At 41.0% G+C, this 15,999-nt stretch overlaps 2 protein-coding genes across 6 annotated transcripts; one reads left to right on the forward strand and one right to left on the reverse strand.

Moving 5' to 3' along the window:
* Positions 1 to 254: 254 nt before the first annotated feature.
* LOC105663511 (uncharacterized) lies at positions 255 to 4,371 on the forward strand. Its single transcript, XM_012292912.2, has 3 exons — positions 255 to 545; positions 1,345 to 1,462; positions 4,026 to 4,371. Exons 1-3 carry the CDS (start codon positions 288 to 290, stop codon positions 4,214 to 4,216), a joined length of 567 nt encoding a protein of 188 aa, XP_012148302.1. The 5' UTR covers positions 255 to 287; the 3' UTR covers positions 4,217 to 4,371.
* A 1,747-nt stretch (positions 4,372 to 6,118) lies between these two features.
* On the reverse strand, positions 6,119 to 15,783 carry simj (transcriptional repressor p66-beta simjang). Of its 5 annotated transcripts, none has more exons than XM_012292917.2 (9): positions 15,061 to 15,783; positions 12,493 to 12,561; positions 11,812 to 12,092; positions 11,272 to 11,497; positions 10,903 to 11,206; positions 10,682 to 10,747; positions 9,992 to 10,425; positions 9,607 to 9,911; positions 6,119 to 9,528 (listed from the first exon to the last, which is right to left on the reverse strand). In XM_012292917.2, exons 2-9 carry the CDS (start codon positions 12,540 to 12,542, stop codon positions 9,272 to 9,274), a joined length of 1,923 nt encoding a protein of 640 aa, XP_012148307.1. In that variant the 5' UTR covers positions 12,543 to 12,561; positions 15,061 to 15,783; the 3' UTR covers positions 6,119 to 9,271. The 5 variants fall into 5 exon arrangements, with proteins under 5 accessions (XP_012148307.1, XP_012148304.1, XP_012148305.1 ...); XM_012292914.2 differs by lacking the exon at positions 15,061 to 15,783 and adding an exon at positions 12,753 to 15,033 and having other exon boundaries at positions 11,812 to 12,095; XM_012292915.2 differs by lacking the exon at positions 15,061 to 15,783 and adding an exon at positions 12,753 to 15,032.
* Between the last annotated feature and the right edge of the window lie 216 nt (positions 15,784 to 15,999).

The following is a 15,999-nucleotide window of genomic DNA, read 5'->3' on the forward strand; positions in this document are numbered from 1 at the left end:
GATAATTTACGTGTAACGAAACTTCGATCGTTCGTGCGAAACGAGTAAGGTTATTACAATGAACGCCGCGAATATCGCAATTAAATTTAGGAATTAGGAAAGCGTAGATTTTTAAATTTGGTGATTCGCTAACTCGGGAATTCGAAAATCTCCTCATATCTAAATTTGAAATCTCTGCGTTATTAATTTGAATATCGCGACCTCTAAATGAAACGGGTATCGTGCACGACGGTATCGCGATGTGGGATATCCCCTCCAGAAAGTAAAACGACGGAGAAGTCGTGTCGATGCGCTTCTCCGTCTACCTGGTCCCCAGTCGCGATTTCAAATTATCCAGTACGAGGTGTGAGCTTTTTCCGTCGCGCGTTACGAGCGTGTTTTCCACCAACACGGCGATTATGTGTCCTCGCGTTTCGTTGTTGTTACTTTGCTCGTTCCTGTTGTTCGTCGGTCACCGATGCGAGGAAAATGTCACCAGTGCGACCGAGGAGAACGCGTTGGCGAAACTGGTGAAAATGTTTTCGAAGCCCGGAGCGTTCAAACGAGTGAGCCTCCAAAAGAAAATAAACGCTGTTACATTCGAAAGTGATTAAAGGGAAACTTCTACGCAGTGCAACTATTCTTTCATTAATTACAACCGGTTGTCACTTAATTAACGCTGATTTTAAACTGGACTTGAATTTTTTTTTAAAAATCAGGTCATTCTATAATTTCTATGTTTAACTTTGACATTACACAAAATATTTGGTAATGAAAAATATAGAGAGACATTGACAATGATCCGGTACAAAATTCAGACAACTACGTCGCTATTTAACTTTGCCAACTTGATCAAAAATTTAACTACGTCAAAAATTTGAGAACACATGGTACAAAAGTAATGAGACACATATGTTTAAAAATATTTTAACGAGACATTGACAACGATCTAATAAAAAATTCAGACAACTACGTCGTTATTTAACTTTGTCAAACCTGATCAAAAATTTAACTACGTCAAAAATTTGAGAACACATGGTACAAAAGTAAGGGACACATATGTTTAAAAATATTTTAAGATTGTTTCTTCTGAATTGCTTATAAAATAAACAGATGCATCTTGGGATTCAAAGGAAGAGTCCCCATCGATTCATTACTAAAAGTACCGGCTCCGTTGCGTAACAAAAATTGTAATCGAAGAACGTTCGCGTACTCAGTGTTCTGGAACGGTTGCGCGATCTTAAATCCGTAATAACAACGTGGATGTAGTAATTTTCCCTTTAATAAAACTTAGTAATAATTCTGGTACAAAGAGCAATTTGTTAGTCGGTAATAGAAGAATTTAATTAGGTTTGACGCTTTTAGATAAACGCGATATTGGGCGAAAATTCCATCGAGGAGTCTTCCGCGTCCTGTCCAAAGGGGGAGGAGGGTCTCGAGTGTAGGAGGGCCGAGGCGAGGAGATCCGTCGACTGTCCGCAAGGTAAATTTTTTTGGAGAATCTGGAAAATTATGAAATTAGGGAATTTGGTAGAAAGCTGGAAACTTGAGTTTCGATATTGAGGGAATTCTTACCCTTCGCGTTTTCTTCCGTTTCTCTATGGAAAAACAGAAACGCACAATGCAGATGGTAACCTTGACATAGCCGCTCCCAGACATTGTTTGCCCACGTTAAATGCAGCGTATCGCGTGCAAGAATGTTAATCTATGAAGTTAATGTCTGATCGAAGGATCGGTGCATCGCTATCTAATAAAGCCGTGTTTCACCATCGAATACTGGATGCTTTCGAATATTAATGAAACCTCAGCTATACGTTGTGAATGCAAAATGTTAAAAATTCTACAATTTACAATTCTTCCAAATATTAAATTTGTATACCTTTCTTGCTAGCGCAATCTTCCTTTCGATTCCTTAACCCATTTAACTTGCATAAGACATTCTTCGTAGCCCATTAGCGTTCTGGAAACCACCTCAACAGGTGATCTTCCAATTCTCTCGAGCGGCGTAACATTAACCCCTTCGCGGTTGAAGGATATTCTGACGGTACACTTTCACCGACGATTTCAGTCCGCTCAATATTTCTCTTAAAAATAATTGAAACGTATATTAGAGCTAAGTGCATGCGGCCGTATAAAAACGGTAATCAGTTAAATGAACCATCGATGCTAATCGAGATCGATCGATTGCATCGTGTCTTGTAATTTACCGTCGATCTAACGGGACTCGGTAATAAATTACTTTTCCCGGAACCGCGAATCGCCTTGAAGATGCGAAAATATTAACCCCTCGAATAGTAACCTCGCGCTTTCACTACTGATGGCTTTAGAATGTCCACGATTTTCCTCTAAACTTCTCATTCTTTAACGTTATACGAAAAATCTAAAAGGCAACACAAAGTATGGAAAATTCGTGTTAGATGACAAAGCGTACTGTAAGTTGCTAAACAGAGATTTGCATAAAAATTCTAGAGAAAGTACAGAGAATATGTACTTCAAAAGGATACCGTTATAAGAGATTTAAAAAAGGAAGGAACGCGTTTGTTGTCGCATCTGACAGATTAGCGGCGCGCCTCGATTCTAGACCAGTTTGCACATGAAAAATACGCACGTGCGGCGTACATGACACCCGATACGCTTTACCTCTATATTCCTCTTGCTTCCCCTTTAGTATTACGCTCGTTACGCTTAACGTAAGGCATCAAGTGTCTCGCGAGTGATGCAAGCGCACGCGTGTAACGGAATCGTGATGGATTGTGTTCTCGAGGAAGAGAGAGAGTAAAGAGAAAAATCAAAGAATGTATAGCAAAGTATTATATATTAATTTAATAACTCTTTTTTTACTTGAAATTAAAATTGGGGGAGAGGATGATTTCAATGGAGGTCCATTATTACAAGATTTTTAGGTTCTAATGTCTCAGGGAATGATATCTGAGTTTCCAGAATCTTAGGGACTTAATGTGGTAAGGTTCAGAGTCTTTCAAGGGACAAGTCACTCGAAGGTTTAATCTCGCAAGATTCCAATTTTGTAAGGTTACAAACTTCCAATGCCCTATACTCTGAGGTCTCTACATCCCCATGCTCTGAGCTTCCAAAGGTCTAATCTCTGGAAGTCCTAATCTCTCAAGGGTTCAACTCTCTAGAAGTCTCAATCTCTCAAGGGTTCAACTCTCTAGAAATCTGAATCTCCGAAGAGTCCAAATCTCTGGAAGTTCCAATCTCTCAAGGGTCTAAATCTCTAGAAGTCCCAATCTCTCAAGGGTCCAACTCTCTAGAAGTCCCAATCTCTCAAGGGTCCAACCCTCTAGAAACCCCAAGCTCCCAAGGGTCCAACTCTCTGGAGATCCCAATCTCTCAAGGGTCCAACCCTCTAGAAACCCCAAGCTCCCAAGGGTCCAAATCTCTGGAGATCCCAATCTCTCAAGGGTCCAACCCTCTAGAAACCCCAAGCTCCCAAGGGTCCAAATCTCTGGAGATCCCAATCTCTCAAGGGTCCAACTCTCTAGAAACCCCAATCTCCCAAGGGTCCAAATCTCTAGAAGCCCCAATCTCTCAAGGATCCAAATCTCTAGAAATCCCAATCTCTCAAGGGTCCAACCCTCTAGAAACCCCAAGCTCCCAAGGGTCCAAATCTCTGGAGATCCCAATCTCCCAAGGGTCCAACTCTCTAGAAATCCCAATCTCCCAAGGGTCCAACTCCTTAGAAATCCCAATCTCCCAAGGGTCCAACTCCTTAGAAATCCCAATCTCCCAAGTGTCCAACTCTCTGGAAGTCCCACTCTCCCAAGATTCCAATTTCCCAAAATTGCCATATCCCAATCTCCCAATCTCCCAAAGTCCCACTCTCCCAAGATTCCAATTTCCCAAAATTCCCACATCCCAAAGTCCCAATTTCCCAAAGTCCCACTCTCCCAAGTTCCCCACCCCCCAAAATTCCAAATTCTGAAAGTTCCACTCCATCAAATTTTCAAAGTAGAAGTCAACGCACCACCAAACGGTAGATAGACTGAACTCACGAGTTTCACCTGCGCCACATCTTTTTCTTCCAGGTGACTGCTACTGTTACAATTGTGCCGCAGCCGGTCCTGAATTATGGGCATCGTGTTGCCGTGAAAGCTTACGTTGCTGTTCTCATCTCGCCGCTGCATGCCGAACCTGCGATCATCCGTCGTTGTATCCGTTCTGTTCGAAGCACTTTAAAAAATGTCTGGTCGAGCCTAACGCGAAGAAGCAAAATTAACTTACGATTCTCGATGAAGGATACAGATCAAAAGGATCATTTGGAAACAAACGAGACGTTGGTTGAACTTTGACCCGCGAAAAGGGAGAACAGTGGTGGATCATTGAGTGATCATTATTTTTGTGTAAAATCGCGAAATGAAATTTTTCTAATTATTCGCAAGTGTTATACCTGATGTATTTTAACCCTTTGCTTGTACGATCAGGTGCAACGGACTTCTTTTGGTTAAGAGGAGCAGAAGGTCTTGCAAGAAATTAGGGAAAATAGGTACCTTGAGGAAAGTTAGGGATTAGGATAATAATAAAAGCAGTAAGGTATTTTACGAAGGATAAAATCCTGAGAAAGTCTAGGAACTTAGGAGATTTTATAATATATTGCTACTTTCATAGATGCAGATCATGGACAAATAGGGGGTAGTATATTCCCTTATGCTTTTCCGTAACTAAAGGAAGCCCAAGTTGCACGACAGTACATTGTACGGATAGGGTACAATCAACGCATTGACAACCGGTGTTGTCACATATAATTCGTAATTTAAAAACTTGCTCACATATTTCATAGTGGCAGGTGAAAGATAGAATTTGTGTAAAAATTGAATGGTACCGATTGACAATGCGTTAAAAAGAGCTTCGTTGGAGTTAAAATGATCGTATAAAATAAAATGTCTACCAAGTTACGAACACAAATCATTTTATAGACACATCAGTTTCATTTTCATATTGTACATCGTTCTCGAATCAGGTAATGCTTTTGACTGCCAAACGAATTGTTCGTTTCAGCGAACAGACGAGGGGCTGATTGTTCTCGTTCGTTTGAAAAGATTATCGCGGCGTCTCGTTCGCTCTCGTTGAGAATTTCGAGCGTAATTAAACGTTCGAGTACGAGAAAACCTCGACAACTAGTCTCCCAAGTCACGTGGCCCGAGTAACAGACCCAAGTAGCCTAACACTCAATCGCTATCGTATCTTGCATAAGTTGAAAGTTTTACATCGAGTTTCTAAATATAGTACTTATCTTTCGACTTGCTAAACTGGTCCCCGTGTCGTTTTTTTCTCTCTGCTATTTCGCCGAACAGCAGAAACTAAGATGCCGCGATAAATTCGTACCTGACTTCGCGAAACGTCCGAAAACTCGGCGTGTGTCCATCAACGTGACTTCCTTTTGTTCTATCTACAAACGACACTGCGAAACGTCATCGAGATTATAAAGAAACCAATAAAAGAAAGAACAAGAACAAAACGGGTGTTCAGAGTTTGTAATGACGAATTCTTGAGCGTTCTTTAGGTCAATTTACAAACATAGTAAAAAATTAATAGTACCTTCTAAAGACTAACGATCGCAGGCGTGATCCCGCTTGTACCTTAACGATTACTTAAAAACAAAAACGTTCGAGACGCAACGAACCTTGTTACGGGCCGGATGTAACACGCAGGCAGTTCGATTTTCGTTAACACGCAAAATCATCGTTTACAAAGGTTCATTCTCGGTTTAGAAGCGTTGCGTTTCTTTCGCGTCTTTGCTGTAACGGAGATAAACTTCCTTCTGCGACTTCCGGTCTTACGCAACGCACACACATATGTATATGGATATATGCAGCGCCGGCGGAATATACGGACAATTCTCCACGGCAAAACAAAATCTTTTAACAATTATTCCCCATTGAACACTTTTGCGAACGAGTACGGAATGTTTTAGATCAAGCAACTACTTGGTAGTTTTAAATTATCAAAATTTAAGGTACATCTCGCGACCACTTGATCATATCCGAAACTTCCTCGATCCGCACTCGTTCGCAAGGATTTCAATCTTAAAAAATTAGAAAGAAACTGATTTAAGCCGGCCCTGTATATATGTATACAGCAGCGAACGTTTCCGAGAACACAAATAAATCATCACTCGTAATACAATCATTGATTAAGCTTTATTCGTGTAGTCTCCAGAGTATTCGGTAAATTCTGTACTTTTTACTAATCCTAGAGAATTGTGGGGTGGGGGTAGGGGCAGAGATTCTCGTCAGGTAGCCAGACATAGATACGCTGTACGAAAATTCAATTTTGCACATCTTTTGTTATCGATTTTCTTTCTAGGCGTTCAACGTTTTAATTCGTGTTCTGCGTCCCCACGAAATATCAACTTTCCTAATACCTTAAAAATATTATTCCATGATTTTCCAAGTTTTGTATTGCTTCGCTGTCGAAACTTCAGTCCCTCTTTTTTTCGTTTTCTTTTTTTCGCATGACCGTCCTGCGTCGTCGAATTAGCAACGAGTTTTTTCTTTGCAGTTAATGGACCATTTTGTATTCTCTTTTTCTTTCGAGGAATGGGTGTATATAAAATTATACTTTCGCACTTGAGAGCGCTTCAGTTCGTGAACAGCACCACGCAGAGATGAAAGACAAGACTAGAAAGGAAGATAGGAAGAAACGTGTGTATGGTTCTTTTCGTTCGTTTTTCTACTCGTGAAGAAATGCACGACGCGATTATCCGCGTTGAAGAACAAAATCGGTTATAATACAAGATACGGACAAACGGATGGAGTCTTACGCGAATTCGAGGCAGTCGAGTATGAGTGATGTGTACATCAAGGTGCAACGTAGACTTCTCTTGATTAAAAGAAAATGTAAGGGACTTTTCTGTCATTTGCGAACTTGGAAGTAAAAGGGAGCATTTGAAAGGAACACTGAATGGTAGGAAAATCTGAAGGAATCTCTAGAACTTTAGAACGCAGCATCCTAGAAGCATCGTAGAACCCTAAGAGGACCTAGTGAAAGTTTCCCTTACATTGTCCTTTAATAAAAGGAACCCCGAGTTGCACGCTACCGTACATATTCGCTTTCATCTTTTCCTTGTTCGAAAGAACGATAATTCGCGCGAAACAAGGGAGGCTGGTAAATAAACGCAGTTACGTGGCTGAACAAAATAAATACGAAAATCTATGAAAGTTAACGCCATACCTACCGCTGACATGTGATGGACGAACACTAACGCTGAATAATTTAATAGTAACTAAAAATTGAAAAGATTAATCCCATAAATATACAGTGCACGCGTTAAAAGACCATGCTCTCCCTTATTTTAGCGAGTCAACGAATAAATACGAGCAAAATCGTGTTGACGATTAAGATGGATGACAGTGGTAGGTAGCGCGACCTGGCAACAATCACGTTTGACAATGATATTATTTCGATTCTCTTACACAAAAAACACAGATCTTGATCTATTATGCGATCGTAGACTTACTACGGTGTTACATGTATTATTCAAGTATGAGCTCAAAATCTATCCACGTAGTACAAAGAGAAAGAGAGAGAGATAGAGATAGAGAGAGAGAGAGATGATTATGCTATTTTAGTTTATTAACTTGTATCATATACCGAGAAATATCAAGACTACAGTAACTATATATTTAGTGATTCGGAAATGTGACCAAGATCGGTTTAGCCGGAATCAATGAAATCAGATTATTTAGTGGGGTTTTTGTAATAAGTATTGCTAGGACGTGTGCCGGAGATATTTTAACTCTTGTGAGTGCAGATATTTTTTTTTCCTTTTGCTTTCCTTTTCTTTGAGAGAGGATTTCGTAAAAATTCGGCGTGTTGCCAACTTGATCGTTTTTTGCTTTTTTTTTTCCATCCAGAAGAAACTTCGGATACATACGACCTGTTAAATTCTTTAAATACTTTTACATCGATGTGACACATGTAAATCAATCGCGCCTTAAATTTTATTTCCTAATCGACAGGTTTTCCTTCTTTCTTTCATTGTTTTCCTTTCATTTTGTATTTCGTATATATAACATATATTTTTATATATATTATATATATATTTTTTCTTAATATATGTACTTTTCCTCTTTTTAATTTAAATCTTCATCGTCGGAAATTTTTTGTTTCTGGTTTTCTTTTCGTTTCAAATACATCCTGCGCCTCCATTACGATCCAACGACTTATTACGAAATTTCTACGATTTGTGCGCGAATGACACTCGTGTCACTCTATTTTAAAAAACACGCTGAATACGTACCCTATCTTGTACCGACAAAAAACATTACGATCACTCCCACATTCATTTGCCTGACTATCACTGACACACACTTTCTTATAAAGATCATCGTTTTTTTATCGTAGCCTACAACTCTTTCATTGTTATAATCGTCTTAAAAATACTCACAGTTTGAAGAAAATAAAGAGATATACACAGAGTACAGGTACCGCCGATGGTTGCAAAAATTATTCAAACCAGCGACAAAGGTCGGCTTAACTATATAAAAGGGCCTAAAAAGATCCCACCGTTTTCAACTCTTTTTCGTTTTCTCTCCTTGATTATCACTACTATCGTTAATCAACCAATTTATAATCACGTAACACTCATTACTGTCCTTAGTGCCTTACAAATGTCCACTTGGTTCTTTATACGTATGTATATTGTAATGTAATAAATTGAAGCAATCGTATTCGTTCGAGTGCATCCAAAAGTATTATGCACTTTACTCCAATTGATTGACATTATTCATCTATTTCCCTTTTGCGGTATTGTTCGATACAAATACAAGAAAACAGATACAACAGTTAAAAACCAATTACATCGACGTATTTTTTCTGGCCTTTGTTAATTGTAAATATTCTTTCGTTCTTGCGTTTCTTTCTTTCAAACCACAAAAATTCCGGTAAACATGTATTGTAACTGAAAGCTTAGGTTCAATGAGACGGTAAAACTTCGAACCTTCGGGTAACAATAAATTCACACTCACACGTTCAATGCATATTCACAAATGATGATCCGAGTTAATCTTCTTTCACAATGATACAGGAAATACAGTCTGTTCCATTGTTTTCAGATTTGAGCTTCACTTTATAATAAAAGATACCAATCGTACGACTTGGTATATTATCCTATAACTGCCCTGAAGATGTGACTGTCACATTCCATACAAGATCCCCTTTAGTACGACATCGTGGAAAAAGAATGCGAGTATCTTGCTTCTCAAGTATTCTCTAACACAGCTCTGCAACTTCATTTATTTGCATTCACTGTACGATCTCTAAATGCGTCTGGTTACGTTTTCCAATTATGCGGATGGGCTCGCGGTGGAGCTTGGTTGCCTTGTGCTTGAGATGCTTGCGACGGAATCATGTCAAGCAAATATTGGCGTTGCAAATCTGCTGCTTGTCGTTGTAATTCTGCGAGTCCCTTTCCGCCAGCCTGTGCCATTGCCAGCTGATAAGGGTACAGTATTGAGGTAAATGGTGGCATCATGTGAGCGGGAAGAGGTTGATGAGGTGGTAGACCTGGTACAGGATTTTTTGCCAGTTCTGAAATAAGAATCGAGTACATTTACTAAAGTACAATATGTAATAATACGCGTTTCGGTAGAAACTTTATAGACTTACCTCTGAGTAACTGTTGCTGCAATGCAGCTGCAGCAGCAGCATGGTGTGGACTGAACTTTCCACTTTCTGCTAACTTAACCAAAGGATGCTCTTGCAATTTAGGGGCTGGTGGAGTCGGGGCTAGCGTTGGAGCCGGTGGTACTTGCGGCGGAGGGGCTGGTGGTGTTGCTACTCTTCTTGTGGGAGTAGCTGCTTTAGGAACTGGTTTTGGCGCTGGTGGATCTGGACTTGGACAAGCTGCTTGTGCCAACCTTTGTTCGATTTCTTGTTCCTGTTGCAATGCTTTCACGAACGCTGTCTTTAACCTGCAAATGCGTGTGCATATTGATATATGTTATCAATTTATACGAATATTCTCGTGTTCTTTCCGTACTCTAATGCGTACCGATTAGTATGTTCTGCTTTAAGAGCCTTTTTAACGTTTGTCGTCACACAGTGTTCACATATGACTCTAGGATCGCGACCTGCCGGAGGTCTCTGGAAAGTTGCGTGTTGTCCTCTTGGACTTTCTTTCTTGCCACCGGTCACCGGCTTCTCCCATTTCCACACAGGCGTAAAGTCCGTTTTGCATTGAGTACACTCGAACGGTTCTGGAGGTGGTGGAATAGCAGGCTCCTTAGTGATAAAATCAACTACATGTTCTAAACCGACCAAATATATGAACTCCGTGTTGGAAGGATTTGGTACAAAGTGCATCTCAGGCGGCGGTGGTTTCGGAGGTGGTATTTGTAATAACGTTTTTTCGAGTTGCTTTCTCAAAGCCAATTTAGCAGCTGCTTGACGTTGCGCAGGTGTCTGATTATCATCCCTTGGTCTTTCCTACAATTTCAAAATCAAATATTAGATGCTTGCATAAAATAAGGGGCATTGTAAATATATTTTTAAATTCTCTATAAAGTAAAATAGCAGTGTTATAATAAATGCAATACAGAGGAAGGAAAAGATGGAAAATAAGAAGGGTTAAATATAGCGCAAGAAATAATATTATTTGGAAGGCAAAAGAAAGATGACACGATATTTAATAAAGAATTAGATTGGCAAGAGGCTAAACGTATACTTTTACTGATGGATGTACCTGTTCTGAAATCACAGGTGTGCTTAAGGATGCGGTGGTTTTATTTTCTTGAGATCCGACAAGCAGCTTTGTGTTTACAAAAACACAATTATGGTTATTTACATAGTTCACAAATGATGTAAACAAGTATTTTTTTAAATGTAACACATACATATATATCAGGTATAACTCTTTGAAAATATTCATTTGTCAAAATATAAAATATATACGATGCGTTATACCTTACTTACTTGATGTGCCGGGGAGGGGGTCGGGTCTTTAGTAGACCTTTCAGTTCTGTCTGCTGGTGCGTGATAATTTGATACATTTGGTGTTGCACTTGGTGGTCTGCCCCTAGGATGAGGTGGCTGTGGTATCACCATGTTAGGTGGCATTCCAGTACTTGAAGTAGGACTTCGACCAACTGTAGGTGGTAATAACATTCCAGGTGGAGGAGCATGTAAACTACTGCTTCTGCTTGGTGCAGGTTGTCCTCTGAGAAGAGGTGGAGGAGCTTTTGCTGTCCTAAGACTAAAATCACGTACGCTATTTCAATAACTATTAATAATAGTACCTATATCTACAATACAACTAAACCATAATAATACTACCTATGAGGAGCTTGTTGTACTGTAACTGGTGGAGGTAATTTGCTGGGTACTTTGGGCACTGCAGCAATATTTTCCTTCAACTGCTGAGATTGCCTTAACTTCTTTAGCAATACCAATTTCATTTCCTCAGATCTAAGTTCCTCCCTTAATTTTCTAAGCGTTCTTTCACGTTCAGCTAATTCATCCGACGTTAACTCTTTTATCGGAGGCAGCGGAGGCATGTCACCTAATGAACAAAAATTTTGACTTTTGTTAGTCACCTTGTATGTGAAATGAGACTTTACTATTATCATTATTTCATTGTAGCACTATACTATTATTCCACTATATTGCTATCCTATTTAAACAAATAAGGAATTTTATTACTGTTATAAAAGTATGATATTAAGATAAATAAAGCATTAGTTGATAATTAAAATTGCAGTAATTTTGGATTTAATATCTGTTAAGCACTTATAAAAATGAAATACATGTATATGTATGATACTTTTGAAACTTAGTATTGAAGCTATAAATAATTATGTTATTTTTATCATTAACCTTCATCGCTGTCTGCATTTCCATTCACGTAACCATTTATTCTACGTTCATCAGGAGTCTCTGCATAACTTATTTCAATCCTAGGTCTAAGATTACGCCGTGTTTTCCTATCGTCTCCAGATTTTGGAGCCAAAATGCCCCTTGCTGCATTCTGAATATTACGTGCTTCAGGCATAGTATTATCCACGTTAGAGCTTGCCGACAAATGTATGCCTAAATCCAATGGAACTCCTACATCACCAGAGTTAACGGCGATCGATGGAGAATTTCTCCTGCCACTGCTGCTGAAATCATAACACACGATGGTAAAAAAGTATTGTGATGAACTTTTATGTTATAAAAGAAATTATACACATAAATATGTAAAATAAACTTGTAAGTATGCGAAAAGAAGTAAAAAGTACAAAGAAGTTCAAATCAATTTGCATGTAAAAACTGCTATTTGCCATTACCGATAAGAAAACTTGTTTCTGTTAAAAATTATATTATCATGAATATTATAATGCACTGCATATTTGTATTGTTGATAACTGCGTTGTAAAATAGCCTCATTTCGTAATCAGAATGACGTAAACAACAGTAATTTCAAATTGACATAGTTTTTAACTATTTACCTTTACAGAATACTATGATGAACAATTTAAAAAGCCAAGTACAAAAAAAGAATTTCCTTCAATTTACCTGACACTTAAATCCACCACAGCATCCCCGTCCAGATCCATGGCTTCCATTCTTTCAGATACAGAAACTCTAGAAAAACCCAAGTTTTATTAATAACCGCGATTAATCTGGTCCATGTTAATTGGATCGATTTCAACAATAACGAGGAACGAGTTCGCCCAGAGGAGAAAAAAGAAGCGAACAGCGCGAGACAGCATTTCGCAATGCCGTGATTTGAAAGCGATAGAAAAGATTCACCGGAATAAAAATAACTGGGTTACCAAAATCTCCGTTCGAGCATTCCCGTTCATATGCACCGGGGCATCGTGTTTCCCTCGTATATCGAGCAGCAACAACAACAATAACAGCAGCAACGGGGAAGTAAGGACGGAATCACAACACAGTAGGCAGCACCGGTAACGCGATCAGCTCGCGGACTAAAACGCGCGATGAAAGATCGCGAGGCGGCCGATCGGCCGATATCCACGGAAGCAATGTCCTAACCTAACCTCCGCGGAATTCAAAGATGTGCAAAGAAGAAAATAATACGTTGTTCAAGATCGTGCACGAGGAGGATTATTGGCGGGCTTTATTGGGCCGACGGCGGCGGCGGCACGTTACGCCGTGTGTGCCCCTCGGTTCCCTCTGTTACGAATTATTCGCGAGGAAGTGGCGGTACGAAATCGAAGAATTGAATTTGATGCTTCGGAAGTGGCGTCTCGGCACAATGGCAGCTAAGCGTAGCGGTACAAGACTGTGGAAGGGGGGAAGGGTGGCCTGTACCGCGAGGGGAGAGGTACGGTCGCACATTAATTATTTCTCCCCTCACCCCTCCCGTCGACGGTCTAACCCCCTACCACACGAGTCAGCCACTCACCCACACGAGCGACATCGGAACGGGCTAGAAACCGATCTCTTTCTCTTTCCCTCTGAACCATCTCCCTCTCTTTCTCTTTCTCTTTCGCGCCAGTTCTCTCTCTGCGGATTTTCCCGAATTTCGTCTCCGTACTTCTCCCTTGCCCTCACCCTCCTCCCCTCGCGCCCTTATGCCCTACGGAAAATCGATTTTTCGACGGAGTCCCCACTGCTGGCCTTCCCGACCAGAGGGACCAAGGAGTTGCAATGTTTTTGCAATGTATTTGATATCGTCCACGCATCTCGTAATTACTATTGTATCGAGAAACCGAGCGCGACCTCTAGGTAATACGACTCTATTTACTGAGAGTTTTCGTTCGTCCCTCCCGTTCGGAGACGACTACACTCCGGTGTAATGTAGAATTTCTTTGGATTAGGGCAAGGGCTTGGAGAGTACCCTTATATTATTTCCTTTGGATTTTTGGACTTTAAATATGCAAATCCACAAATTTCCGAAAGTCCAAATTTTTAAGTCTTCAAATTACCAAATGTCCAAAATATCAAACTTTTAATTCTTTTGAAATTCCCTAATGTCAAACTTTTAAATTCTCAAATCCTTAAATCTCTCAATTTTCAAATATTCGAATATAAAAATTTCTAAAATTTGAAATTCCCAAATTTAAAAAACTGACGACCAAAAACCAACGCCTGGCGGGTTTTTCCTTATCTCGCCATTTTCCGAGGACATCCTACTTTTCTCGCTACTATGGTACGAGGAGCCCAATTTATTTCGACCAGCACACTTTTTTCCAAATACCACTATCTCCCTATAAACGCTCTTTTAAAACATCCTAATATGAAAGAATTAACTAGTTCACGGAGTTTCTCTCGGATCTCCCGCCTTACACGCTTTCCAGATCACGTGACAGAGTAGGATCTAAACTCTCCAATTGATGTCACAGCATTTTTAATTTCCGTTTCGTCACTTTGCTCTTCAACAGGCTAACAAGTATTCCGCGGAATGACACGTATCGCTTTTATAAAGACGGTTTCTTTTATTCATACATTCCTAAGGAAATATTTTTATCTCGTTAAAAAGAGTTTTCCTATGTTGTATTAAATCAACAGGAAGTAACGCGCGATGTAAATGGTGCAGAACGCTGGAACCAGTAGGCAATACGTAAAGCGACCTACGGCAATCTTACACTTTCTTCCTAACCTAATAAACGAATGCCACCGTTGCAGCGAGTCGATGACCTAATCTTATCGCCAAGTCAATTCGAAAGTGGTTCGAATTGATCCAAAACAGAAACAATACTTAATATTCCGTAACTCCTCGTGTAAAGGAAAATGAAATGACATATCATAATGCATTGATACTGATTGTACCGATAATATATTGTTTCGATGTTTTTTCGAAATATTAATTGTTACATCGCGACTCGATTAATAGGAATCGGTGATTCGAGCGAGAGTATCGAAATAATTCGGCAACGATTAATTAGGCATGCGAATGAAAATATCGTGCGGCTGGTCGTCGAACGAACGAACAAACACACGTAACGCTGGTGTGACGCCAGCTCGCTCGACGACGACACGCGACTGGCTCTCTTTATGTTTCCGCGTGCACAACATATTTGCTGGTACATTGATAATCGCACCTTCCCCGGAGTGTTTTGACCCCCACACACGGTTCAGCCGGTGCGGCTGGCGCGTTCAGCAGGGCACACGTACCTGAGAGGAGGTCGTGGTCCGAATTTCGTGGATGAACCACCGTTTTGACATGCGAGTCGATTACGGGAAACGGGCCAACGGAGGCATGCAGATAGGCAGGAGGCACGGTGTTTAGGCGGCCGGTCGCTTTCCACTCCACTTCACTCCACTCCACCACGATATATTGCACTCTCTGCACTATCGCTTACGTGCAATGACATGGCGCACACCGGATCGGTGCACGCGTACACTTTGCCTCCCTCGACTTCACCGTCTCGCGATCATGCACGCGCGATTTCCGCATGTTTGCACGAGCCTTTTTCGCCTGACCATCGTTTGCCCATACGTCGAGATCCGATTCGTTCGCGAGAAACGGTATTCGGGTTCGTTGTTCCGGGGCGAGACGTGGGTAAACCGCGAGACGATCGTCGAGTCCCAGACACACAACCTTGAGCGGCTACCTTCCGCGCGAGGAGAAAAAATTCACACCGCCTCTGCGCAAAAATTAACGAGAGTGATTCAATATGGCGGCCTTGTCCGCCGTTGATGTCTTCCCCTCCTCCATCGCTCGTTTCGCCGGGCATCGTCGCCGTCGTCGCTCCCCTGCCCCTGTCCCTGTCCCGGCCACTGTCTCTGTCTCCGCATCGGAGGTGTAACGCCGTGGAAGGGGGACACAGGGTGGCCAGGGGTGAGCAGAGGAGGGGAGCAGACAGTGGATCTTGTCGCCCCCGTTGGCCCCCGGTATCGTTTGTCGGGAAAGCGCCGCCAGCTACGGGGCTTACCGGAAGCACCCCACGGACTTTGTAAATGCGGCACGAAAGGGGCTTGACAGTCGTCTAAACAAATCCACGTGCTTCTGCGCATTCCCTTCCATTTCGAACCTGCACCGGTAACCGCCAATCGGGATACGGCCACCGAGTATTGGAGGGTATTTCAAATCGAATCGTTTTCAAGTTCACG

The sequence above is a fragment of the Megachile rotundata genome, chromosome 3 (genome assembly GCF_050947335.1).
Source record: "Megachile rotundata isolate GNS110a chromosome 3, iyMegRotu1, whole genome shotgun sequence".
Taxonomy (NCBI): Eukaryota; Metazoa; Arthropoda; class Insecta; order Hymenoptera; family Megachilidae; genus Megachile; species Megachile rotundata.